Genomic DNA, 27,249 nt, shown 5'->3' on the forward strand with positions numbered 1-27,249 from the left:
TGATTGACTTTCCCTTCAATCTGGACTTTAAAAACAGTTTTCTGAGTGAACGCAGGCGATCCCAGCAGCCCCGACACCACGGCTCATATGGAATGTATTTAGAGAGGGGGAAAAAACTCAGATGGAGTGGTTATCCGATGTTGAACTGGCTTGGACCTAACATGGCTGGAATTTCGGTGCTGGCTTTTGTTTGCATTCGTCATGAAACATTTGTTATATGAGCTGCTGCTCCTGCTACTGAAGCAGCTGCTGCAGAGGAGCCTTCACAATGGCTGCTCTTCCTTCCGTCCATGAGAGGACTGGCCCTGCTCGCCCGCCTGGGGCCTTCACGCCCCACTCCACGCCTGGGCCACCGTCGGAGCTTAACCCGGGGCACGCGTTTCCCCCAAACTGACGCCTAACAGCACAGAAAACGAGGGCGCCCTTTTATATCAGGTTATACGGAATGATATCTTTAAAGGGTTAATCGCTCTGCCTCTGATCACGAGTCTCCCTTTTATCAGTTCTTATAATTTACATTTCCTCCCACAACAGGCCTCCAATACAGCCCTGATTTGTCTTCTAGGTAACTTTAAAATCATCGTGTTAATTTTGGAGCCTCATGATAGTAATGTCATCCAGGAAAAACTCAAAAAGAATTAATGAATCAGTTACCATTAAAGGATCTTGTTTTTGTTTGTTTGTTTTGCTTTTGAAATTTTACCGGGACTATAATCCCAAGACAGAGGTGCTGAACAGGCAGCACTAGGGTAGTCTGAGTCACATCATGGCTACGCAGATACTGCCTAAAAGAAATGTGTGTGACAGATCTAGCTAAGAACTGTAAACACGAAACTGGCAACAGAATCTTAAAGATCAGGTAGTTAGAACATCCCCAGTTAAATGGGCTGATTACATGCCTTCAATGCCTGTCCTTTGAAAAACTTCTCTAAAATGACAGTGAAGGAATTATTATTTTATTAAAGATGGCAAAGTCACAAGGATAAAATGCTGGAGAAGGCTTATCCGTGGAAAGCAGACCTCCACCAATTTCTGGAAGGTGAATTGCGGTTGGAGGCACACATCCGACTAGGCAAAGCAGAGGAAGAGAGTCTGAAAGCTGGCAAAAAGGAACACGGCTCAGGAATGGCAGCTCATCCAGCCAGGAGTCACAGACGGAGCACCACTGGGTGTCCCTGAGGGGAGAGCTGGGCCTGAGGCTGGCAGTCTTAAGTATGAAGCAGCTAGGGCCCCAGTCCCCTCCACAGTCAGGGGCAGGCAATCTTAGGATGGGTCTCCAGAGAGTCTGGGCAGGGTCTCCACAGTGATTTGCTAACCCAGAGGAGAGGGAAGGAGAGGTGTGGGCTAAGATTAGAGCGCTGCAGAGGCTGGCGCACTGACGGGTGCATTCAGGGAGAACCTTCAGGCCTGTTCCCACACAGCAACCAGCTGCATGCATGCTCCGCTGTCCCACCACACTTCACCTCCCATCCCCAAAGCAGGCGTTTGGATGATTTTTCAGTGGGAAAACTGGACAAACTCCAGAGAGAAAAAACTACAGTTATTAACAAATGTTTTTCCAGCAAAACCTCTATTTCTATTTGATTATCCTAAAGGTCCACTGGTCAATGAGTCTCCTTCATTCACAACACTTGCAATTAGCTTTTTTTTTCCTTTTTTCTTTTAAGATGAGGCATTACTCTGTCACCCAGGCTGGAATGCAGTGGCGCAAACTCAGCTCATTGCAACACTGCAACCTCAGCCTCTCAAGTAGCTGGAACTACAAGCGCACACACACCACCACGTCCGGTTAAATTTTTTTTTGCAGAGACAGGTTTTACCATGCTACCCAGGCTGATCTTGAACTCCTAAGCTCAAGTCATCCACCCACCTAGGCCTCCCAAAGTGCTGAGATTACAGGTGTGAGTCACTGCGCCAAGCCACAATTAGCTGTTTAGTGCCTTACTCTTAAAACCTAAAGACAGACAAATGTCACCAGAGGAAGCCTTCAGACTGAAAAACAGCCCAAACCCAACCAAGCATTACCATACAAAGAAACCTGGGGCAAGCAGAGACGAAGCAGGGAGTACATGAAAATGCTTGAACCAATCTCCATAATTTTTAGACATTTAAGGTGATATTGCGTCCATCCGCTAACAAGAACAAGATGTTATGTAAAAAGAAGAAAGGCTGAAAAAGAGAAGATTCAGCAGAGTGACTGGAATACAAATTGAGGAGCTCTTCCAGAGAAAAAATGTTCAAAAGATGGAAATTGAGGGAGGAAAAAAACAGCAAAGCATGTAGAAAGGATGAATCTAGAGGTTCAAGTATCTGACCACTAAAAGCATTCCAGAAAGGAAGCAGAACATAGTGGTGGTAAAATCATCAAAGACACAAAATGTTAAGAATTCCCAGAAATAGAAGACAGTTTTAAGCCTGAAATATCTACTGAATACTTAGCATACATACTGAGGCATATTGTAAAATCTCATAAAAGGAATAAAGAGAAAGTCCAAGGAGAGAGAAAGAGAGGAAGGAGAGAGAGAGAGAGAGACAGAGAGAGAGAGAGAGAGAGAGAGAGAGAATGAGCATGAATATGAGAACTAAACTAGCCATCAAGTTAGAGTAGAATACTGAGCTTTTCAGACCTTCAATGACTCAAAAAAAATTTCCCTCCCATGCACCTTTCATGAGGAGGCAACTTAGGAACATCTTGAAGTAAAATGAGTTATTAAATCAAGAAATAGCATCCCTGAGATTAAGAAAACCAGGGACCCAACAGAGAAATACAGTAAAGGGAAGTGGCAGTGAAGCTGTGTAGGGAGTAATGAGCCCAGATACAACAGGAGCAGAGCTCTCGGTGGAAAGAGGAGAGGGCCTCTGGGGGAAGGGAGGGCAGGTTGGGCTGGAACTGACATACTTATCTGGTATTAATACTCGAATAATACCAAAAGTAATACTGAATGCAGCAGATCTAATGGCACATATGAAAATTTTGGCTGAAAAATATGAAATTTTTGATAGGTACAAATAAATCTAAGCAAATAATTCCAGGAAACAAGTTGTGCAAGAAAGGAAATAAAATCATGATGTCCTTGGATCGGCAGCCAGCAGGACGTATATAGTCACAGCAACGTCAACAGGACCATGCATCTAAAATGTGGCCATGACCATCTTAGGAGGTTGGAGAGGAGCAAGGAAGGAGAAGTACAGGTAATGGAATAAGAGAACTCAACCATGACCCCAGTACATCAAGAAACAGCGGCCTGTGCGTACTGGTTATAGACAGTGCGATGATCATCCGAAGAAACATCTAGCTGTGTTGAAAGTGATTGGCTCTGCAAAGTCAGACTTCATCTTTGGGAGGGTTGGAATAGGAAAGTGCTGCTTTTCGTTATACATCTTATAGTACGATTTAATTTTTAATTATATACATGCACGATTTAATAAATATAGTAAAAAATGCAGGGAGGTAAAATCCTAGGAACACATGTTTTAAAAAACAGTTCCAGTAGAGTCTGGCCATGACAAAAGCAGAAGCATCTAGAAGCATCTAGAAGCATATGGTAAGGTAAAGACGGGGGTTGGGGGTGGGTTGAGACCTTCAAGTCAAAACATGTGAAAGCCCCACTTGACAAACAACACTCTCCTTTTCTCATCAGTGGGGAATTATGTTGGATTTCTCTGTGGGTTTGTGGGTATTGAAATGAATGTTCTTAACAGAACCCACAAGAAACCGCACACACAGAAGCCGCAGCAACGTGATGTGCGCAGGTATATGTCCAGCTTTTCGCTGTATTCTTTCACAATTCTGTGCCGTTTGCGAGACGGTAAAAGCCAGAACATTATGTATTGGTAAAAATGTCTGAGACATGAAAAATATACAGACCAAGAAACGATATTTTTATTTGAAAAAGATTTAGCCAGACAAGAATAGAAGCTTCCATTGTAAAATGTTGAGTCATGCAAAACGGGTAAGGATTGTACTTCGCCCCGGCAGGGGGGACATTTTACAAGCAAAGAATGTCAGAGAGCTGAGGCCATGAGCCAAGGGCCTGAAGACAGTTTGGAAATCCTTTGTCTAGCGCTCTCTCCACACCACCACATTAATCCCCACGGGTGGACCGGGACCTTGGCAATCTAAACACAAAAGAACAAAAAGACCGCAAGGTCGTTTTTATAAAGATCAACTGTCAACCCCTGGGGTCAGGTTTCCAATCTTTGCCCAAGCGTTAGAAGCCTTTCTGTTTTGTGGAGTTATCAGGAAAGTCCAAATATCGAAATCTGTGGTGACTAATTCCACCCCCTAAAAATACTCAGTGCAGAGCATATTACTGTCAGCTCAGCTAAAAACTACTCAGAGTAGAAGTGATTAAATTCTAAAGTAGAAAAAATTCACCTCTAAACACGGAAACACACTGGTACCTCCCCCGCAAACCCAGATAGTATTAGGCAGCTTCTTGCCTGGGGAAATGAATCATGAGAGAGAAAACTGTACAACCCCCAAGTCTGACCACACTGAGTAACTCGGGTAGACACAGAGCGGGGTATCTGGGGCTCTCCAGGGGTCAAGGTTGGGACCCAGAAGAGATGAATTTCCCTGGGTGCATAGGGTGGGAGGGAGGTGGGGTGTGAAGAGCTTGTTCTGGAGGGATGATCCTGAAGGCTCCCAGTGAAGGAGGCCAGGAAGAGCAGAGGATGGTGTCGGGGGACCCAGGCAGCTCAGGCCTGGCTCAGGCAGTGACTGGTAACAGAAGGAGAGTCCACACTGGTGGGCCCAGGGGAACCTGGGTGGTCAGGCAGGGCAGTAGTTGGCATCTGGCGACCTCCTGTATTCGGTGCAAGTCACAGGGCGCCTGCAGGAGCCGGTGTGAGCCTGGGTCTAGAGGATGGAGAGATCCTAGCAGGAGAGACGGGGAAGAGAGCAGGGAGAAGAACTCAGGCCGGAGGAGGATGGGGGCCTGGGAGGATCCCTGCCACACTATTAGGAAGCCAGGGAGCTTGGGTCTTGGTAAGGATGGGAAGAGGGCAGGGAAATGGGGGGAGGGTGACACAGGCCCTCTGGCAGCAGCGGCTTGGCCACTGGCGCTGAGATTGGTATGAGTGACTCAGTGCCAGGTTGCACCACAGAGGGCTGAGGCTGCAGATCCCTCTCCTGCCTCGGGTGAGACCCTCTTAAAGGCAGGGTGAGTGAGGCTGGCTCCCCAGGCTGGGCCCACAGGCGTGGGCTGGCGTGGGCTGGTGTGGGCGGGCCCAAGCCCCAGCTCTCCTCACTCTGGGTACTTCTGTGCTTTCTCACCTCCACGCCTCCATTCATGTTACTTTCTTCTGATTAAAATGCCTCCTCCCACGCCCACTTGGCAAACTCCTATACACCCTTTAAGGCCCTGCACAAATATCTCCACAAGGTTATACGCCCCAGCCCTGTTAGTGACGGCTTTCCAGCTAGACATGGTTTCCATCTTTCTACTGCCCTTCCCAAGACAGGCACATCACAGACACTCAGAAATTTATTTGCCGGAGGTGTTTGTTGAATTTTTCTGGTATTTTTCAGATGATACCTGCTATTTAAATATTAGTTTTCAGAGAAGAGAAATATTTTTGCAAAGTTACTCCTAGAAAGTCAATGTCTGTAAAGGAGGTTCTATTTTCCTGTTGATCTTTCATAAGAACATTGTAAATGCTTTCTCCTGGAGGAGAGATGAGCCCAGCAAGAATAAATTAGTAAGCAAGAGAAAAACACATTTCAAGATTATATAAAGTAATGATCCTTTCCAATAAAACAAACAGTAACAGTTGAAATAGGCCAATGCACATATATTATGCTGCAATTTAAGCTTTCATGAAGTAAATTAAACAAGCCTAGAGGCTGAATCCTTGTGAGTTGGTGATGTTTCTATAAATTGAATGAAGTTAGCAGCCTATGGTTATAGAGTTCCCCTCAGAAAAATGTTCGCTAAAAAATCACAAGCATTTAGAAGTTAATTTAAAGGGGTTTACCTTATGTGTACATTTTAATGTACTGTTTGCTCAATAGCTGCAGTTGAAACAGTTATAGGCCTTCAGCTTAGATTTTTTTTTTTTTTTTTTTTTTGAGAAGGAGTCTTGCTCTGCCACTCAGGCTGGAGTGCAGTGTGTGATCTCGCCTAACTGCAACCTCCACTTTCTGGGTTCAAGCAATTCTCCTGCCTCAGCCTTCTGAGTAGCTGGGATTACAGGCATGTGATGCCATGCCCAGCTAATTTTTTATTTTTAGTAGAGACAGGGTCTCACCGTGTTGGCCAGACTGGTCTCAAACTCCTGACCTCCTGATCCACCTGCCTTGGCCTCCTAAAGTGCTGGGATTACAGGTGTGAGCCATTGGGACCGGCCCAGCTTAGATTTTAGATGTTTTACTGTTCCCCATGTCCCCTCAACCCCCACTGAAAAGTTATCAGGTGTTGTCGAACAGATCTGTTCTCAAAATTATTGTTTTCTGTGTGGATCGCCTCGTACTGGCTTAAGGTAACACACTGGTGACCTATAGTGATTCCCAAACTCATGTTTCTTAGTGAAAAGACAGTGGTTGGACAGAGATAATCTATAGATTTAATTTTAATTTTTTTTTTTTTTTTTTGTAGAAATGGGATCTTGCTATGTTACTCAGGCTGGTCTCGAACTCCTAGGCTCAAGTGATCCTCCTGCCTTGGCCTCCCAACGTGCTGGGATTACAGGTATAAGCACAGTGCCCAGCCTAGATTTTATTTTTAAGCTCTTACCTTTAATGGCAATTTATACTAGGAAAGCTTAATATTCACTAACTTCTGAGTTAATGATTAAATATAAAGAATTTTAGAGGATCACAAATTTATGATGTTTTGTGATGGGCCTGGGGACAGAAGCTGGAATGTCAGTGCTGTCCTTTAGGACTTGGTGACTGTTGGCAAGTCGTTCAGCCTCTTTGAGCCTTGGTTTTCTTGTTTAGAACATGAAGGAAAAAAAATTTGTCTTCCTCAACTTCAGAAGATTTGTGTAAGAATCAAATGAGATCATCTATATGAAAGTGTTTTATAACTGCAAATTGTTATACAAATAATTATGACTTACAAACCTACTGGTTTTGTGATCTAAGATGATTAAATGAGATATTAGCACTATATAATAAGGAGTCTAGTTGTTTGAACATGGGTGTGTGTACCCACACACACATGCACACACACACATACATGCACACACACACGCACACTCTAGTGCTGACATTATTAGGATCTGAACCTGGGACATGACTGGTGAAAAAAAAAATATGGGGAATATTGATGAAAAATGAACCAATAGCAAATTGGAGTCCTGGTTTTACCAATGATAACCGAGTTTTTAAAAACAAATTCATTGCCTTCTAAAAATAGCTAATCTGAATTTCTCCTAACCATCATTGTATATTTGTGAGGTTCCAGAATATTTTTGAGTTTTGTTGTAGCACAGAAGCAATAGGAAGTGGAAAATAAAAATGGAAATGAAAAATGAGACAGAATTTGTTTAATTCAGACATTAAAAAATGATAATTTTTAAAAATAAAGTGAATTAGTGGTGTATCTATATATATGTTATATATTATATAACGTATATACACCATATATAATATATATCATATAATGTATATATATATAATACATATATGATTTATACATACGTATGTATATATATTTTTTAATTCACATAGACTTACTTGATTGCAAAACTCTACCCTCTTCCCCTAGTCGCCGCTGGCTTTCGTAAGTGCAGTTTGAACTACTGCAGTCAATTGGACTTGGAATCCTTTTAATATTCAAAATATCATTTTTAGGCCCCAAGTTGGACATAATTGTACATCTGTGTTCAAGCATTATGTAAACTCCCATCTGCAGAAGCAAAGTCTAACAGGGAACCTAGTGCACTTTCTTGAGAAAATGGGGAGACATCGCCACCTGCTGGACAAAGGTTATTAATTCATTAATTTAGTGTTCTGAAGTACGTAATTCTGAACATGGAAAAGTTTTTCAAGAGCTGAATCTTAGGAATCTTACTTAAAAAACTCTATTATCATCCTATATCTATTAAATAACATGGTATAGAACAGTCAGCAAAATTCAATATTCAGCATAAGTTAAGGGAATTGGCCCCAATAACATCTCAACAGTGGGTTTCATTTAAAGGTTTTAGCTCCCTGATATTTCTGGTAAGAGTTCAGGCATAAAAGCAGAATATGATTTTTTACAAACCTCATTAACTTGGATTATGTGTGTATTTCAGCTCATTAGCATGTCACTGTGGTCATATTTCCACTCAACTTATTCCCTGTGATTATTTCTGGAACAGGCTATTGACTAGAACATAATTGTTCTCCTCTGCCGAATTCAGTAATACAGAAATTTTTTTTTTTTTTAAGGCAAGAGATTTCCTTGTAATATATCAGCTGTAACTGGTGAAATAGGTCAAGGTTTATCATTTCCTTCGTTTGTTCCCTCCAAAAAAAATTTTTTTCCTTTCTTTTATGTAGACATTACAAAGAGAGCCTCAAGTCCTAGTTTCTCTCAGGGACAGCCCTGTCTCTCCTGTGACGGGCTTGGTGGGTGGGCTAATTACTGAACATTCTTCATATATAGTAAGGCTGGGCTAAGGACTCTACATGGATTGATCAGGCAAGACTCACAACAACCTATGAAGTAGATAAGATTAAGAATATTTATGCATCTTATTCAGGTGGGGAAACTGAGGCTTCGAGGGGCTATATCTTGCCTCTGGTTATGGAGTTAATAAGTGGAGGAGGGGCTCTAGCATGCAGGCTGTCTATCCCAGAACCTGTGCTCGAATCATTATGACATACTGGGCTGGGTGCAGTGGCTAATGCTGGTAATCCCAGCACTTTGGGAGGCTGAGGCAGGTGGATTACCTGAGGTCAGGAGTTTGAGACCAGCCTGGCCAACATAGTGAAACCCTGTCTCTACTAAAAATAAAAAAATTAGCTGGGAATGGTGGTGGGCACCTGTAATTCCAGCTATTCGGGAGGCTGAGGCAGAAGAGTGGCTTGAACCCAGTAAGTGGAGGTTGCAGTGAGCCGAGATCATGCCATTGAACTCCAGCCTGGGCAACAAAAGCGAACTCTGTCTCAAAAAAAAAAAAAAAAGGTGGGCAGTGGGTATAACTCAGTGGTAGAGCATTTGACTGCATTATGACATACTGTCTTCTCCATGGGCATGTGTGTGGTATGAGGAGAAAGGGATGCATATTGTGATCAGAGAGTTTGAGTTGGGATGCTTGTCTTGATCACTAGAACATCAGCAGCTGCAGGGAAGAGCACATTCTGAAGGAGTAGCTCTTCAGCCAGGATTTCCATCTGTCCTAGAGGACACCAAGAAATGGAGACTGCCCCACAACTAAACTTCAGGATTACTAAGGCAACGGGGACTGTCTAGGAATATTTTTGAAGGGGTAAAACACCTCATAATTGTGCTAACTAATAAAAGATAGAACAAGAAGCCTTAAAATATTCTACATGATACACTGGTATTAGAATCATGAGATCTTAAAGACCATCCACTTGAAAACTGTAACTGCCCTAAACTTAAGGATTACTAAGGCAACGGGGACTGTCTAGGAATATTTTTGAAGGGGTAAAACACCTCATAATTGTGCTAACTAATAAAAGATAGAACAAGAAGCCTTAAAATATTCTACATGATACACTGGTATTAGAATCATGAGATCTTAAAGACCATCCACTTGAAAACTGTAACTGCCCTGTGGCATACGGGCAGAACCAGGGCAGGCAAAGAACTAGAAGCTCCTCCTAATTCCAAACTCAACATCCTTTCCTTAAAGAATGACTGTACTTTATTATAAATAGGCCAGTCTTTCATCATTTAGTATTGAATTCAGGCTGATATTTTCACTGATGGATAAACATTTGAATTATTTCTGTAGCATACTATTTAAAAGTTTTCTTCCACATATTTGTTATCATTTTCTAGCAAATATCCTCAAAATTGAAAACTGCAACATAAATGAAATCAGTATGCCCACTACTATCTTCCTGATAGGAGATCTAATTTATCATTCATGCATAATAAAAAGAAAAAAAAGCATAATATTTAAATGTGTACTCTGTGATCGTTTATAAAAAATATTTAAGTATAAAAATAATATTTCAAACAAAGCACTCAGCTTATAAATGAACTTAAATCCTCGAAGTTAGGATTTAAGTCACTCGTTTGGAATTCGTTACACATTTTTCCTTTGTAATAGTTGGCGACCATATTCTCAAGGCAGCCCACAAAAGTCTAGTAAATTCCCTACTGTGGCTCCAGTGTTTACATTTGTAATGGAAACATGTTGAAAATGAATACTAATATAGCGCTAGGCATGGAAAGTATTTAAAACACAAGGTAAAAGAATTGGACACGTGAGTTTTCAAGTCGCTAGGAAGGCGGAAGGTAATGGGTTAATATTAGGTCACAGAGTTCTATGTCTGGATGCTAGGTGGCGCTATTGAACCAGAACAGCTTGGTTATTTGCCAAGTCAGGGGTTTATACAGGATGCTCTTATGACTGTTCCTATTACACATATTCACAGGCTCCTTGTCTTTCATGTGCTTATTTATTTTGGCCCTTACCACCATCATTTTTAGGAGATTTTAGCTCCTAAAAATTATGACTAGAAAAATATTGATGGCTCATAGCATGTCTTTAAAAGTTGAGGAGAAAAAGTATTCAGAAATACATTAATGTTCACCGCTCAGAAATAGGTGAGTCTTGCCCTTACACATTTTTGTGGATGACTATGGATCAGTCTCTCAACTTCTCTGGGCTGGCTTCAGTTTCTCATTTTTATTTTATTTTATTTTTGAGACAAGGTTGTGCTCTGTCACCCAGGCTAGAGTGCAGTGGTGCAATCATCATAGCTCACTGCAGCCTCAACCTCCCCAAGGCTCAGGTGATCCTCCCACTTCAGCCTAACCTAGTAGCTAGGACCACAGGCACATGCTACCATGCCTATTTTTTTTTTGGGGGGGGGGTGCTGTATTTTTTTGTATTTAAAATGAGGTTTTGCTATGTTGCCCAGGCTAGTTTCAAATTCCTGGCCTAAAGTGATCTGTCTGCTTTGGCCTCCCAAAATGCTAGGATTATAAGTGCGAGCCACTATATCCAGCCTCAGTTTCTCACTTTTAAAAGGTGATAAGTAATGAACAAATGTAATAGAGATTAATCAATAAAAAATATGTATATGATTACACATGTGATCATATGTAATAATTATGTATATATTTAACCAGTGAGGTTGCTCCTAACCAGTAAAGTCTGCTGGGGCCTTGGTGCTCCCTAAAATTCAAACTCATGGCCCGGACTGGGCAGTGTTTTCTGAATGCACACTCCGAGGTACTTGTCCCAGTATCAGCAGCTGCCCACTGGCTGGAAGAAATATCGAACATGCTCTCTTGGTTATCCATCTTGCTAAAACTCTAATTTTTATTTCATCTCAAGTACTTACTATCCTAAGCTTCTGAGATACTCTATTCTGTCTCTGTGAAATGCAAATATTAATATAAGATGACTATTTAAAAACACTTCTAAAGGCTAAGTTTCTCAAATATTTTTGGTAGGAGACAAATTTACTTGATATCAGCATACATTTCTAAAAGAAATGAACAGAGGAAAAGATAGTCAAGCTGTTATTGAAAAGGTTATTAACTTGTCTAAATGGTGAGTTACTGGGAGAGGTAGTATTGATTTGAAAGAATTAATGAGGCTGAGTGTGGTGGCTCACACCTGTAATCCTAGCACTTTGGGAGGCCAAGGCGGGTGGATCACTTGAGGTTGGAAGTTCAAGACCAGCCTGACCAACATGGAGAAACCCTGTCTCTACTAAAAACACAAAATTAGCTGGATGGTGGTGCACGCCTATGATACCAGCTAATTTGGGAGGCTGAGGCAGTAGAATCACTTGAACCTGGGAGGTGGAGGTTGTGGTGAGCTAGGATTGTGCCATTGTGCTTCAGCCTTTGCAACAAGAGTGAAACTCTGTCTCAAAAAAAAAAAAAGCATGAATGATTATCATTTCAATCTAAAATAAGTGACAAACCATATGACTAACAGACATTACAATTTTTAATAGTTCTCCAAATAGTCATTGCTATTAGTGTTTTATCTTCTGTAACAAGACCGGTATATATATTTTTACTATTGCTAGAGGGGAATTACTAAAAATCAGTAAACTCCTGCAGTTTTTTGTTGTTGTTTTTCAGTAACAGGATAAACACCAAAGAAAAATGGCAAGTGGTGTTTCTGCATCTTAATTCAGCTCATCAGACTTAGTTCATCTGCAGTGACTTAAAGGTGACTAGATCCCTTAACTCAGTATCTTAGATTTTAGTTTTTCTTCTCTCTGTTCTCTAATCTACTCAGTTATCAAATTCTTCAATAAAGGGCAAGAGTAGCAATTTCAGGATGCCCTAATACATGAATTTAGACTAAAAATACAGCGATGAGATGGTGAAGGGACTAGAAACTTGCAGCTATTCTTTCTTTAACCTATTTGACACCAACTCAGCTGTGGTGATGGGAAAACGATATGGGTGCTGAGTCTTCCCTGAGGCTAAACTATATTGAGAAGCTGGCCAGGAGTGTGTGTTGATCTCTTGTCCTCTGCCTCAGGGGACATGGAAACTTGTTGGGACAAAGGAACTGTGGACTTGCTTGGTCTTCAATGTTACCATAGAAACATATCACAAGAAGATGCCCAAGAGATCACAAAACACCATAGAAGTTACTGAAGCAACAACTCAAAGGTTCATTTTATTGGGCATATAATGTGTGGCAGCTGAGAGAGTCATACTGGGGTGATATTTAAAGTATTTGACAGCCAGTGCCACTCAAGGACTGAACTCAGAGCAGTTGCTGAGTGTGGGGTCCTGAAGATCCCTCCTGAGCCACAAATTAGTCCTCTCGTTACATCGCTGCTGGAAAAGGCGGGGGAAACAAGGAGGGGCGGCCAGGCTGGCAGGTGCACCCTGAAGGCCACATAGAAGCATTTCACCGTTTTAACCACTAGTCCAGCTGGATCATGTGGGCTGGCCAAGTGGCCTGGCTTATGGAAACCTTTCATCCTGCTACACAGGAATACCAGATGTCCTTTATTCTCTTTGAGATATTTACTATGTCAAACTCTGAGGGAAAAATAATCTTCAATTTATAGGTGGAAAGATCATGGCTGAAAGTAAAAGAGCTAACTAACTCGGTTTTCAAAAATCATTTCTCCTTGAATTAATGTACTTTCAGATCACAGGATGAAGGCCCACAATTTCTGAGAAGTCACATATTTAAATGGAGAAAATAGGAAGCCAATATGATATACCTTGACAAGAGCCACCATCCCTGAGACGGTGAAGGTAAGTGCATCCTCTGGGCTTAGCTTTTTATAGGTGGTTTATCTGTATTCAAAAGCATGAGGTAAAAATATCTTCATCTAGGTCCTCAGGTCCACAACCCTTGTGCTGGGTTTTGCATCCTATGAATGGTGTGTTCTAGACCCCAGGATGAATGATGATGTAATTGGAAGAGGACTCTCATGTTGGCTCACTAATCCTCCTCCCAAATGCTGAGACAAGAGCATGCTCATGAAAAAAACAAGGCTCTGAGGGTCAGAAATTCAGGGGTAGCTTAGTTGGGTGGTCCTGGCTTGGCATCTCTCATGAGGTAGTCATTAACATGTTGGTTGGGGCTGCAGTTATCTGAAGTTATCTGAAGGCTTGACTGGGGTCGTAGGATCTGCTCCCAAGATGGCTCACACACGTGGCTCTTGGTTGGAGGTCTCAGTTCCTCGCTATGTGAACCTCTCTTCATCCATAGCAGTTGACTTCTCTCAGAGCAAATGACTGAGCAGACAGTAGCCAAGTTGGAAGCCATAATATATTTTATGGAGAGTGTTCATCTCTTATGTCACCAGGATTTAGTTAGCCCTTTATCTCAGACTGTGTATTAGACACACCACACCACACCACGCCAAACCACACACACACACAAACACACACGCATGCCATACAACAAGATAAAGCCAAATGGAGAAAATGACTAACATAAACCTTTTTTTCTTCCAAGGAGTCTAATTTAGGGTAAGACCTCTCCTTGCACAAAGAACGGAGTTTATGTTGTCTTCTAGAAAAAAGAATCATATCACATCAATCACGTCACATCAAACTCTTTACATTACAATTCTGTAAACTCTTTAAATGGCTTGTTGTTGAAAGGGCAAAGGAAATCCTAGTTTCAAAACCCACTATTTAAGGTTTATTATGCTTCTAGCTATTTAACTCACATTTCCTGCTGAGTAGACACACCTGCAGGGCACACCTTGAGCTTTCGGTCATGTTCCTACATACAGGTACATGGGATCTGAACTCCAGTGAGAGCTGGGAGGCTAAGACAGCCTCTGCCAGCTATCCACCTTCCTTCAGCAAGCCTCTGATGGTGGTAGGGCCACCTTGACCTCGTGCAACAGGATCCAGGGCTCTCTGGGCGAAGACCAGTTTACCTGGGCCTTGGGACCTGCCAGTGATGCAGATGGGGTTTGGGTTTGGCTGTGGAATGTGAGGCAGCAGACTGCATTTGGGGAGCTTTTCATCTGCTGCTTCTTTTTTTTTTTTGGAGACAGTGTCACCCAGGCTAGAGTACAATGGCGCAATCTCGGCTCACTGCAACCTCCGCCTCCTGGGTTCCAGTGATTTTCCTGCCTCAGCCTACCAAGTAGCTGGGATTAGAGGCACCTGCCACCCCACCTGGCTAATTTTTGTATTTTAAGTAGACAGGGTTTTGCCATGTTGGCCAGGCTGGTCTCGAATTCCTGACCTCAGGTGATCCACTTGTCTTGGTCTCCCAAAGTGCTGGGATTACAGGCATGAGCCACCCCGCCGGGCCTATCTACTGCTTATTTTTACAGGGAAAAATGCGTTCTACCATTTCAGGACAACAAAAAACAAAACAATAAAGAGGTCACTGAATGTGTATGCAAGACTTGTTGTCACAGCAGTACATTAAGAAGAATAGGAAAAAAACACTGTTGTTTTTCTCTTTGGATAAAATGACAATGAGAAAAAATAAATGACGGATTTCTGAAAGTAATTATACTTATGACGATACCACAGGCTGCCCTTGCAATTGCTTTGCCACGTTCTATTTCTTGCTGCTACTTGGGGAACACTTGGTTTGTTAGAATAAAATCATAATTGTATTTTCAATTTGCTGCTCTATCTATTCCACTGTCAGGATTTGATACACTAGAGTGCTTTTATCAAATGGAAGTTGGGCCAGAGAGAATGCATCACAAGGATGGCGCTTTCGTACTCACGCGTGTTTCCATCAGTGGAGTCCAGGTGGGCACCCACGGATTCATTTGCACACACCCCAGCAACATGCTCAAGAAAAGGCTGATGGAGAATGTTGCCAGTTTCAGTTTCCATGGGGAGAAATGGAGCCATTAAGCCTTTGGAACATGGTGATTTTATGTTTGAACATAAAGCTCAAGATTTTGGAATCTGCATCTCCTGGTTCTAACTTTCCTTTGCCAGCCCAGGGAACTAACTGCCCTTCATCATCAGAAGAGATTGTTTCACTTCTTTACTTCCTCAGGCCTTTTCAAGGTGAGCAACCCTGGACACAGACCTCTCACGGAGAAGAGCTTGCTTACAAATGGAGTTACCTGGGTCTTTGTAGATACTGAGCACACCCTTGAAGTAATGAGGTAAAAATCTTTCCAGTAAAAGCAGCACATCTTCCAGCTCTTCAAGAATCCCCACGAGCAGGAAGTTTTCATTCACGTTCAGCTTTGCTCTTTCAAGGGCCCACTCGCCAGGCTCCCTTTATGGATATAAAAATTATTTTAAAATCAGAGATTCATATTTGAAATGCAGCAACAAGATGCTGAAAGTTTATCCCCTCTACCTCCCACCTTCACTTGCATAAGTCCAAATCCTGTTTCCCTCAAGGACCAGCCCAGATGTAGCCCCCTCCGGAGCCTCCCCAGTCCTCCCGGTCAGTGTCCTGCCCTGCTCACGGTTTCTTCTCTGTCACTTTCATCTGTGCTTCACACCAAGCCCAAGGCCTTGAATTTAGAGACCCTGCCTAAGTATTGTGGAAGAATCAATGCAGGCACAGGCTGTCAGGTCCTGACAAATACTGATCAAGGGGTGAAAAGAATGGCTTTTTAATAGGAGGACCAAATTGAACCAATTAAATGAATTTAGAGGTGTTGAAATACGAAACATACTGACATAGTATTTATGTAGAAATCAAAAGAGGCGTCAGGTCATGCCTGTTAATTATCTTATTCTTTGGAAGAGTTAAAGAGAAATGTTTGGATTTTTGTTTTGTTTTATTTTGTTTGTTTAGATTGCAGAAGGAAAGCAGCCTAGTCTCATTTGTAGATCAGATCTCTGAACTGAAACTTAGGTGAGTCAAAAAAGCCCCGGAGTGCGGGGCTCCAGGCCTGGCTGCCATTTATCATCTGGGGGAATTGGGTGAGTCAAGGTTCTCTTTTGAAAAATGGTAATAATAACCGTTACCTAGTTCAAAGCCTTGTTGTAAAGATTGTACAAGGTGACACGATGAAAGAGTTGTAAAAATCATTGTGTGTGTATCAAGGTACGGCATCATGAGTCACCTCTCCAAGATTAGGAAATTTAAAAATCTAAAAAATACTACACAATTTAAAAAGCACTTTAGGGAGTTCAAATCATATTTCTTGTTATAAAGACAGTCATTGTGATCACCAAGTGAGTCATCCAGCCCCAGATCTTCTCAGTACCGGAAGCGCTAAATGTTAACCAGGAGGTATTTATTATTGAGGCAAGGGTCGGGAGGCAGCGGAGAGACCACCTGGACTCAGGGAGCTTACGGTGAAGTAAAAAACGAACACTCCTAGCCCTGTAATTTGGACCATAAGCAAACTCTTTTGTGACAGCAAATGAAACAAGACAGGAATAACAACAATACGCCTAATACCAAAGCAGAGATCATAGCACGAGCAAAAAAAAGTACAACGAATGCGTTGCCAATGTAGAAGTAGCAGTTCTCGTCTGGCCTCTTCAGAAACACAAGGACCCTCTAGTTAATGTTTCCTTTGGGAAAGAACGTCACTTCTGGTAGCAGGGTTCATTTCCTACCAAGCAAAGATAATGCTTCATGGTTGCTGCCATTTCTTCTCCAGGCTACAGCATTTGTCTAGTACAGTGGATTTCAACTATAGCTACACCAGAAGCATCTGGGGAGGCAGCTGCACATGAGACTATGATTGGGTGGGGGTTCTTCACAAGTATGCAGGGGTGCTGATGCAGGGCCTGGGCAGACCACACCCTGGGGGTCCTGCCTATCTGAGTAAGTCACTTGCTAAAAGTCATGCCTTCAAGTAAGGTTGACAAGTGATCACTACAAAACATTTTCTTCTCTGCCTATGAAGTGTATCTACTATAGGATTGTGGGTGTGGGCTTCCAGTGTCTCAGACCCAATGAGACATGCCGCCAGGGCAGGTTGTTGGTTAAGTCAGTCACTGTACAGGAGCAGGCTGGGTGTTCGCTCCTGATCTTCATGATCACATGGGTTGAGTAGCGACAAGAATGTTTTAGGTATAAACAAGGGTTTGGTTCCATTTACAAAGCTTTATATGGTTGTCCCATGAGGCCTCTGTCAGACCCTGATTTTTAAATTTCATTATTTATAGGACATGTGCAGTCTCAAATGTTATCTTGAAAGGATGAATAGTAAATAGGAACTGAATTCCAGAAGGTTGAGAGACTAGGGATACAAAAGATTCCCACCGGGTACCAGGCTGGTGGGGTTCCTGCCCTTGTTGTGCGCATGTGCATGCCATGAGCCTGCTTTAGCCCTTACCTGCATCTAGGATGCTGTCCACAAAAGTACGGGATGATGTAAAATAACCTGGGGTTGGAACACTCGGGATAGTTTTCGAGAATACACTCATTGATATCCTAGAAGAGAAAACACAGCAGTCAAATGTCTTGTAGTCTCTGCAAGGCTCTATCAAATGCCACACAGTTTAAGTAAAATTCATGATTGAATTACACGGGCAAGCCTTGAGAAGATGGAGAGAATTCATAGATTTCATGAGAAAACTTCCTTTTTGCCTCCAGCATCCGGCTCCACTGGCCAGGCACACATAGGGCTGGGCCATTGTAGAGAGTGCATGCTCTGTTGAGTAAACTGTATCTCTGCACTTTCTGGTGGCTCCAAGTCTTAAGCTTGGTCACAGGCCTTGGGAGAGCAGTTGCGCCCACTGTGCTTTGTGGTGGCCCCAGCAGTTGCCAGCAAATGAGTAGGCATACAGTTGGCAACTCACAAATGTTTGTTGCATGAATTCAGTGTTTCTCTGTGTATCGACGCGTCCAACGATTAAGTACCTACAATAGTCTCATAAGGGTTTGTGCATTTTAGAGGGGCTGTAAAATCATTTCTAACTTTACATTAGCTTAAAAAGTAGTGGGATGTTTATATATAGATACCTCACTTTCAAAGGCAGCAGTTGTGACTTCCACGTTTTCCATTTCTCTTATATGAGGTTGGACATGGTGTTTCTGAGGGCATTACGAGAGCTTGAAATGGCTTGGTGGGGGTAAGAAGAAGGGCTCAAAATCAACTTTTATCAAAGTAGACTACATTAGACATTATAAATAAGACATGCCTGGTTCTCAGGTATTCCTAAGGAGAAAAGATAACTCAATCTACAAATAAACCAAACAGCTGTAGGATGTTTTTCTAGAGACAATATTGGCAAGGCAGATTAAGAGTGGATTTAACTCCCAAACACGGTTGATGAAATTTATGAGTCGGTAGAAGCTACTGTATCTGTATCTGTGTAGGTGTAGGCATTTAGGTGTGGGTGTTTGGCTATTAACAATTTTTTAGTTCAAGTTGGGAATGAGAGAAATATAATTTACACTTTTTCCTAAAAACAATAATCCCTTCATACTTCTTCAGGTTATATACCAATTAAGTAAATTACACAATTACAATAACAAATTCAACAGAAATAAGCAGAATCTGTAAAAACACAATTGAGAGAACTCAAGCACTTGGGTTTACCATGAGGAGCAGAGGTGCAGTTCCCAGGGAGGCACATATGAGAAGTGAACAGGGGACTACATCAGTCCATTCAGTCATGCGGTTAGGTGAAGGTGATTAACAGCATCTCATTGTGTATGAAAACCCATTAAAAATGCACTAGTCCTGAAATACTTTTCTAGGAAGAGTTTGACACTGAAAGATGTATGTGTGTATATACATGGGGACGTGGATTGCTGCAATGAATTTATTTATTACAACAAAATATGGCAGAATTTAAATCTTCATGAATGGGGGATTGGTTTTAAGAGAAATTACGGTACATTGACACAATGAAATACTGGATACTTGGAACGAATGAGGAGGATCTATGTGTGCTATCCTGAAAAGTCCTTGATAAATTTTCAGGTGAATAAAGTTGACCATAGGACAATATGAACATGTAGGACAATATGAAAATAAACATGTTTACATAAACATAAAAGCATCTGGAAGGAGACACAGCACACGATTGAAAGCAGTTATTTCTGGTAGTTGGCATAAAGGAAGATGAGAATACACTGAATTGTTCTTTATTCTTTTTTGAAGTGTTAGCTTTTATTACAATATATGCATCTTACATTTATCGTGAGAAAACGGTACAGAGATTTACACACTGTGAAACAAACCGAAGCTTGTGTGGGCAGGTGCCTGGGCTTTGCCTTGAGGATGCTCTGAGCCCCATTCCCCCTCACATTTGAGGGTGTCCTCTGGTAGTTGGCCTACCCCCAGGACCTGAGCCTTTAGTCCGAGGGACCCAGTCACCCTGGCGGCCTCCCTCTGTAGCAGTGGCAACAGGGAGGGGGCCAGGAGCTAGGTGAGAAGCAGAGCCTAGGCCAAGGCAGTGCTCATCTGCTGAGGTCGAGATTTCACAAAGGACAGAGCAAAGCGATGGAGGGCAGACAAAGAGCTGTCCCATACACAGTCAGCCCCCAGAGTCCTGCATTAACAGGAGGGGTGGGGCCACAGAGACTGCCAGAGCCTCCTACAGGGGCTCTCATGGCACCTGTTGCTTCTCCAGAGTTGCCCTTGAGCAAGTACGTGTGAGCTTGTTTAGGTTGTAGGTCCCTCGGAGCACAGACTGTTCACAGCCTCTCTAGTGCTCAGCACCCTGCCTGGACAAAGCAGGAATGCAATAGATACTGAATGAATGAGTGAATAAATGGCAGAAGGAGAGAGACAAGACACGCAGCTCCAGAGCAAGAAAGGAAGCAGATATTTCTTCCATTTGCTGACCCTGCCAGGTTCTTGTTTTCAGCAACCTTGGGCTCGCAGAAGTAGACAGAGGGCATCAGCTGGTTGGTGAGGGGAGGGCGGAGGAGGCACTGGGGCCTAAGAAGGCCACTTCCCTATTGGAATCCACAAATAACCTCACGAGGTCAATTTATGGGAAGACATAAATTCCTGGTTTTAAAAGTGCAGTTAACAATTCTTTTCTTAGACAAAGGCGCATCCTGGGGGATTTCAAAGAGCTCCATTTGAGCCCATTAGGTTGATGAATGGTGTTCATCACAACCCATCTAAGGCGATGCTATAGGAGGATATAAATAAAGATGACTGGACCGGAAGATCCGGAGGAAGCGGAAATGAGCTGAGAAGCCCCAGACATTGACATTGAGCTGACAACTGCTTGGCCACAGCCACAATAAATGGGGATGCTGCTGCCCGGCAGCCTGAGAACCAGGGGTCTGCAGGAAACTGCTGCTGGCACCTCCCACCCAGTCCACTCTTAGCAGAACCGAGACCTTCAGTGAGCGACATTTCAGCCTCCTGGGAAAATGAACGGGACCAGTGGGCTGCACTTACAGTGGCCTGTTCTGACGGGTCTCCTGGGACCATATGGTAGCCCCGGTGTTCATGATTTATCTTTGGTGTAAGATTTATTATCCTGCGTTGTTTTACAATCACCTTTTAATACCAAAGTTCTCTTAGCACATATATTTTCTAAATGATTATGGAACTTCATCTTTCCTTCCATGTAGTGCTTCTAGGGTAAGATTCCTTTTTTAAAAAAAGAAAAAAAAACCATTTAATCTGGATTTCAAACTCCTGTCTAAGATTGCCACCGCACTGATGTCTTTAGGCAAGCCAGCCTGCTTGCCAGCACTTGATCTATGACGTGCTCGCCTGGTTCCTCGGTCTTGGCACATACTGTGGGCATCCCTGCAGTGCCCTTCCCTGCCAACTCTAGCCCTCTTTATCATGGGGTCTTAATGTGAGAGCCCACACTGCTCAGGATTTTGCATTATTAGGGAAATGAGATCGTCTCTCTGAGTAAGCATTCCAGATAACTATGATAATCCTTTTTACTGCCAACACTATACAAAAATTAATCCATTTGTGTTGCAATGTATTCTAAACTATACCATTTTAGAAAGCATAAGCTTTCCTCCCTCTAGATTTTCTTTGTGGGTTCGTCTTCTTCCATTCTGATCTTACAGGAAATTCATCCTTTATCCATTTGCTCCTGTAATGTTTCCACCAGATTGATGGTGACGGGTGACCCTCGCCCTGAGTCTAAAGAGCCAGCTGGGCTCAGAGAAAACGCGAGTCACTGCCTCCAGCTCGGGGGAGTCCTTCCTGAGGCCTCTCTCACCCTCACTCCCACAGCCCCTCTTCACCCCCACAGGATGCTGACTGCAGCTTCCCAGCGAGCAGCCAGCTCTTCCTTCCACCTCTCTGCCCTGCCACTGTGCAGCCTCCAGAGTTGCCCCAGTCGCTGATCTGAAATGCAAATCCATCTACTGCACTTCCTTGCTCTCCTTGGAGGACTCTTATTGACAATGCAACAGGGATAACAATCAGGACACCTGATACAAACAGTGAATTCCCTGGCGGGACTTCCAGGGTATTTGATATGCAGGGCCAGGAATCTGCATTTGAAAGGAGGACCTCTGGCGACTCTGAAAGGATGGTCACTCTTCAGGAGCTGTCTGTGTGTTAGGTAATTCATCCCATGCCTTTGCTGCTCTTCCTCTCCCTTGCCCCTTCCTCCTCACCTGGTCTCAATAGCAGACCCAGGTTTCTGCCCGGGAGAGTTAACACACTCCAGTCCACCTGAACTAGCACTTACCGGGGTCCAGGAAAAGGGGGCAGATGTGGCCATGGGCTTCCTTCCATGCTGGCCATTCACTGCCAGCCACATCTGGCAGGTGGGGTCCCTGGGACAAGGGCTCAGGTGCCCCACATCGCATACTCTCTCCACTGTTGGCTGGAACCCAAATGTCTCTAGGAGTGGGGTCTGTCTGGAACCTCATCTATCGGCTGGGACCTGGCACTCTAAGCTAGCTTTAGTCCTTAGGGCTAGATCTGCTCCCAACATTCCCTGCCAGTGGCCAGGATTCTTTTAGAAGTGGACAGATTTCCTCCTGCTGCCCATGAAAGGACTTCCAAGCTGGACGGAGTGCCACCTGGCATCCCGAAATAACCTTCCCACCCACCTTGCAGGGAGGGGCTCCTCTGTGCATCAGCAATTGCTTCACCCACATTAGGGCTCGCTCTAGAGATCAGACTGTGCGCTGGAGGCCTGGACACCTCCCACTCCCTCCCTGCCAGCCAATTTCCACAGCCCTGCCTCCTCCTCCTCAATCTGCATTGCCAGGCCCACAGGCCTCTCGCCTGCTTCTGCCTCAGACATAAAACTGCTCATTTATTTCTCTGTAGATCAAGAACTTGACAACTGCTTCCTCTCTTGGATTTCTAGTTTTAATTTTAGAAAGGGTAGAAGGAAGAAAATCCCAAGTGGAGTTAATTTTATCACAAAAGGTGAACTTAGAGACGATCCACATGCTATTTATTCTTTTATAAGACAGCACCTTGTCTAAAAGCTGCTGAACTGAAAAAAGGGTTATTGGTGTTTTTACACAGCTCCATGCTTGAAACATGATCAGCTTTGTCCATATGGCCTGTGGCTTTCGAAGACAGGATTTCTGGCTGCTTTCAATAGCAGAATCCTTAAGAGGCCATATGCAAAGTTCCCTGAATGAGGAAAAAAAAATTAGGTGCTGGTCTCAGCTCTATGACTAATTAGCTGGGTGTCCTCAGCTAAATCATGCAATCTCTGAGTTTCTGTAAGCTACATAATCTCAGTCTATGAAACTGCAGATGGATGTACCTGGTTCCCTAAATAACCAACTCTTCTTTTTTTTTTGAGATACAGTTTTGCTCTTATTGCCCAGGCTGGAGTGATGGAGCAATCTTGGCTCACTGCAACCTCCACCTCCTGGGTTCAAGCGATTCTTCTGCCTCAGCCTCCAGAGTAGCCTGGCTAATTTTTTTGTATTTTTAGCAGAGACGAACTCAAACTCCTGACCTCAGGTGATCCACTGGCCTCAGCCTCCCAAAGTGCCGAGACTACAGACATGAGCCACCATGCCTGACAATTCCCAACTTTTAAGAATAGTTTTACAATCTCAAGATCTAGAAAAAGTGGTAATTTCCTAGATTCCAAAACTTATGAGTTAATACACGTCTTTTACTCTGCATTTATCATTTAAACTTTTTCACCTTTCACGAATGGCAGAGAGAGAAAAGCACCAAGGTTGATATCAGACAAACCTCAGTTCAAATCTTGGCTGTATCTCTTGTGAGTTGTGTAGTCTTCGGCAAATGTTCACTTTTCAAAAGCTCAACTTCTTCATCTGTAAAATGAGGACAATAATACTTGCCTCATAGACCTTTTGCTAAGATTAGAAATCATGTATGCTAGTTATTTTACCTGCCACTCACCTGTTAAGATTATGCCATCTTTATTTTACCTTCAGCATTTCAATTACATTTTCCTTAATCTTATATTTAAAAACACAATTCCTGGCCAGATGCAATGGCTCACGCCTGTAATTCCAACACTTTGGGAGGCCAAGGCGGGCGGATCACCTGAGATCAGGAGTTCAAGATCAGCCTGGCAACATGGTGAAACCCCATCTCTACCAAAAATACAAAAACTTAGCTGGGTGTGGTGACAGACTCCTGTTATCCCAGCTACTTGGGAGGCGAGGCAGGAGAATTGCTTGAACCCAGGAGGCAGAGGTTGCAGTGAGCCAAGATCGCGCCACTGCACTCCAGCCTAGGCAACGAGCAAAACTCCGTCTCAAAAAAAAAAAAAACACACAATTCCTGGTGATTCCGATAGTTTATTTTTTTATTTTTAAAATAGTGACTCTGGCTTACTCACAGAGAAAACAGAGAGGAAGAAAAATATGGAAACATGTAATGTGCTATCTATGTTAATTCAAAACAACAATAGAATTTGATGGAAACACAAACACTGTTATGCAAAATATACCTCTGTGGAACTTCGGACTTCTTATAGTTCATCTTTCTCTGCACATGACTCTACGTAACATGATGATATAAAAAGCTCTTTTTCAACGTGGATTTAAAATTGATTTTGGAACCAGTCTTCACATGCTAAGAATATGGATAACATGGAAAAGGAAGGCTTCTCTTTTTTTTTTTTTTTTTTTTTTTTAGTTGGAGTTTCGCTCTTGTTACCCAGGCTGGAGTGCAATGGCGCGATCTCAGCTCACCGCAACCTCTGCCTCCCGGGTTCAAGCAATTCTCCTGCCTCAGCCTCCCGAATAGCTGGGACTACAGGCATGCGCCACCATGCCCAGCTAATTTTTTGTATTTTTAGTAGAGACAGGGTTTCACCATGTTGACCAGGATGGTCTCGATCTCTTGACCTTGTGATCCACCCGCCTCGGCCTCCCAAAGTGCTGGGATTATAGGCGTGAGCCACCGCGCCCGGCCAGCACGGCTTCTTATGCTGGCTGTGTTAGAAGTGGGAGAGGGAAAAATGACTGAGTGTCATTCACCATTGAAACAGAATAACCCAAATCCTTGACCCATAAGTGGACCATGGTAATCAGAGTACAAGTTTAATGGGCTAAATGGAATTGGATGTGGTCTAAGCTAATTTTTATTGCCTCACACACTCTTCCTTGTAAGCCTTTTTCAAGCCTTGTAAAAAATTTTGAGCCAGAACCAGAGGAGTCAAACAAGACTTTTTAGTGAGGCTTAATGGATTTGAAAGTGGCAGATGGCCAGATACCATCATTCTCCCATTCCATGCTCATGTCTGGTGTGAATCACTGATGACACACTCCAGCTGAGATGGGAAGTGTCCTTCAGAATTCTTCTCGATACAGCCATCCAGGAAGCACCAGCATCAGGCAGAGAAGCACTTTGCTCTCCCTGCTGTAAGAACAGCATGCAATATTGGATGTTTAATATCTGTGGCATCTACTGTGGTGGCTTTGTGGTCCTTTATACCACTTCTGAGTTTATGGCTATATGTCTGATGGCAGGATGGCAGATAAAGAATTTCAGGATAAGTGAGACATCATGCTACATTGACTTTATTTCACTTTTTTTCATGTGACTTAAGCAAAGCTTTAATAAACTAATTTTAAAATTTTGGGGAAAATAAAAATAGAAATGTCTTGTTTGTTTGTTTTTTGAGACAGTCTTGCTCTGTCACCTCGGCTGGAGTGCAGTGGCGCCATCTCAGTTCACTGTAACCTCTGCCTCCTGGGTTCAAGCAATTCTCCTGCCTCAGCCTCCTGAATAGCTAGAATTACAGGCATGTACCTCCCACACCTGACTAATTTTTGTATTTTTAGTAGAGACAGAGTTTTGCCATGTTAGCCAGAGTGCTCTCAAGCTCTTGACCTCAGGTGATCTACCCACCGTGGCCTCCTCAAAAAATAGAAATATCCTTGGAATTTGTCAGAATACATTTTTTGGGGGAGCAGATCTATCACCTCAAGCATTTATTATTTGTGTTACAAATAATCGAATTATATACTTTTAATTATTTTAAAATGGACAATTAAATTATTTTTGAACATAGTCACACTGTTGTACTAGCAAATACTAGGTCTTAGTCATTGTGTCCAACTACGTTTTTGTACCCCATAACCCTCCCCACTTCTCCCTCATCCCCCCATTACCCTTCCCGGTCTCTGGCAACCAATCTTCTACTCTCTATCTCCGTGAGTTCAATTATCTTAATTTTTAGCTCCCACAAATAAATGAGAACATGCAGTCTGTTTTTCTGTGCTTGGCTTATTTCATTTAATGTAATGACCTCCAGTTCCATCCAACATGACTTCCATGTTGTTGCAAATGACAGGATCTCACTCATTTTTATGTCAGCATATCTACATTTATTTTAGCGAATATCCTTACTCACTGGGGACGCTAGTCCAATGGAGCTCTTAAATTCTGAAACTGAAACACTTATGGACACAAGAGACCATCTTTTTAAGTCATTTGGATTCTAAGAGTGTGCGTTTCCAGTTTCTATTGCATTGAACTAAAGACAAAGAAATAGTCACAGTTTTATGCTGAAATGTTCCATTATAAGATGAGGACCAATCTAGTATCCAGCTCAGTTTTCATTAGATTTTGGAGGCTCTTTTCAAAGAACTACAGCAAAGTTTACCAAGCATTTGGGATGACTGTGGGCGGGACCGTGTGCAAGCTGTCAGTGCCTCTCCCCCAGAAATATCCCTGCACTTCTTCTGGTTAACACAGTGTCACTAAAACAAGGAACCACGGTCTTTGAGGTTCAAGTGGTTTTGATGATTTTCAGAGATGGCGAGCCCACAACTACAGTGGTTTCATAGAGAGTTTGGAAAACATGGGGCGTCTAACCAAATAAAAATAACACATCCCCATGGAGTCGAACTGGCTAATAGACAAATCGGTTGCTTTTATTTCCATAGCAAAATATTTATCATAGTTATATTTAAAAGATCAAAAATATAACCAATTCAATTATAGAGATTAGGGAAGTTGTAATACATGTCATTGTAAATAATTGCAGGCATTTAAAATGTTTAAAAAGAATATGTAACTATAGGAAAAATGCTTATCTGAGAAAGTCAGGATAAAATTGTATATATAATATGATTACAACTCTATTGGTTTTTTTAAAAAACCTATATTTTAAATATAAATAGGAAGAAAATAAATTTTAAAAAAGTTTTAAATGATTGTGTCTGAGATGGTAGAATTAAGGATTTCCCCCTTTTTCTTTTTTAGTCTTAAAATCTTATTTGATGTATATGTGCTATTGAAAAAAAATTCAAAAATGTTTGTCAAAGTAATATGTACGTGTCAAGAAAAAAAATGTTATAATGAAA

The 27,249-nt window shown here is 42.5% G+C and overlaps 1 protein-coding gene and 1 long non-coding RNA gene across 2 annotated transcripts in view; one reads left to right on the plus strand and one right to left on the minus strand.

Annotated features, from left to right (window-relative positions):
- Positions 1 to 27,249, minus strand: part of UST (uronyl 2-sulfotransferase) — a 324,327-nt gene that overhangs the window by 40,106 nt on the left and 256,972 nt on the right. Inside the window, exons 6-7 of the mRNA XM_064360586.1 lie at positions 17,873 to 17,970; positions 15,686 to 15,843 (exon numbers count right to left, since the gene is read on the minus strand). Coding sequence (XP_064216656.1) covers positions 15,686 to 15,843; positions 17,873 to 17,970 — 256 coding nt within the window. The remainder of the gene's footprint in view (positions 1 to 15,685; positions 15,844 to 17,872; positions 17,971 to 27,249) is intronic.
- LOC135268322 (uncharacterized) lies at positions 6,605 to 15,977 on the plus strand. The gene is made up of 3 exons (XR_010336585.1): positions 6,605 to 6,692; positions 13,270 to 13,379; positions 15,253 to 15,977. It is a non-coding gene; the product is annotated as an uncharacterized LOC135268322 (long non-coding RNA).

This window comes from Aotus nancymaae, unplaced genomic scaffold (assembly GCF_030222135.1).
Source record: "Aotus nancymaae isolate 86718 unplaced genomic scaffold, 86718_ANA_hifiasm-v0.15.2.pri h1tg000040l, whole genome shotgun sequence".
NCBI classification, from domain to species: Eukaryota; Metazoa; Chordata; class Mammalia; order Primates; family Aotidae; genus Aotus; species Aotus nancymaae.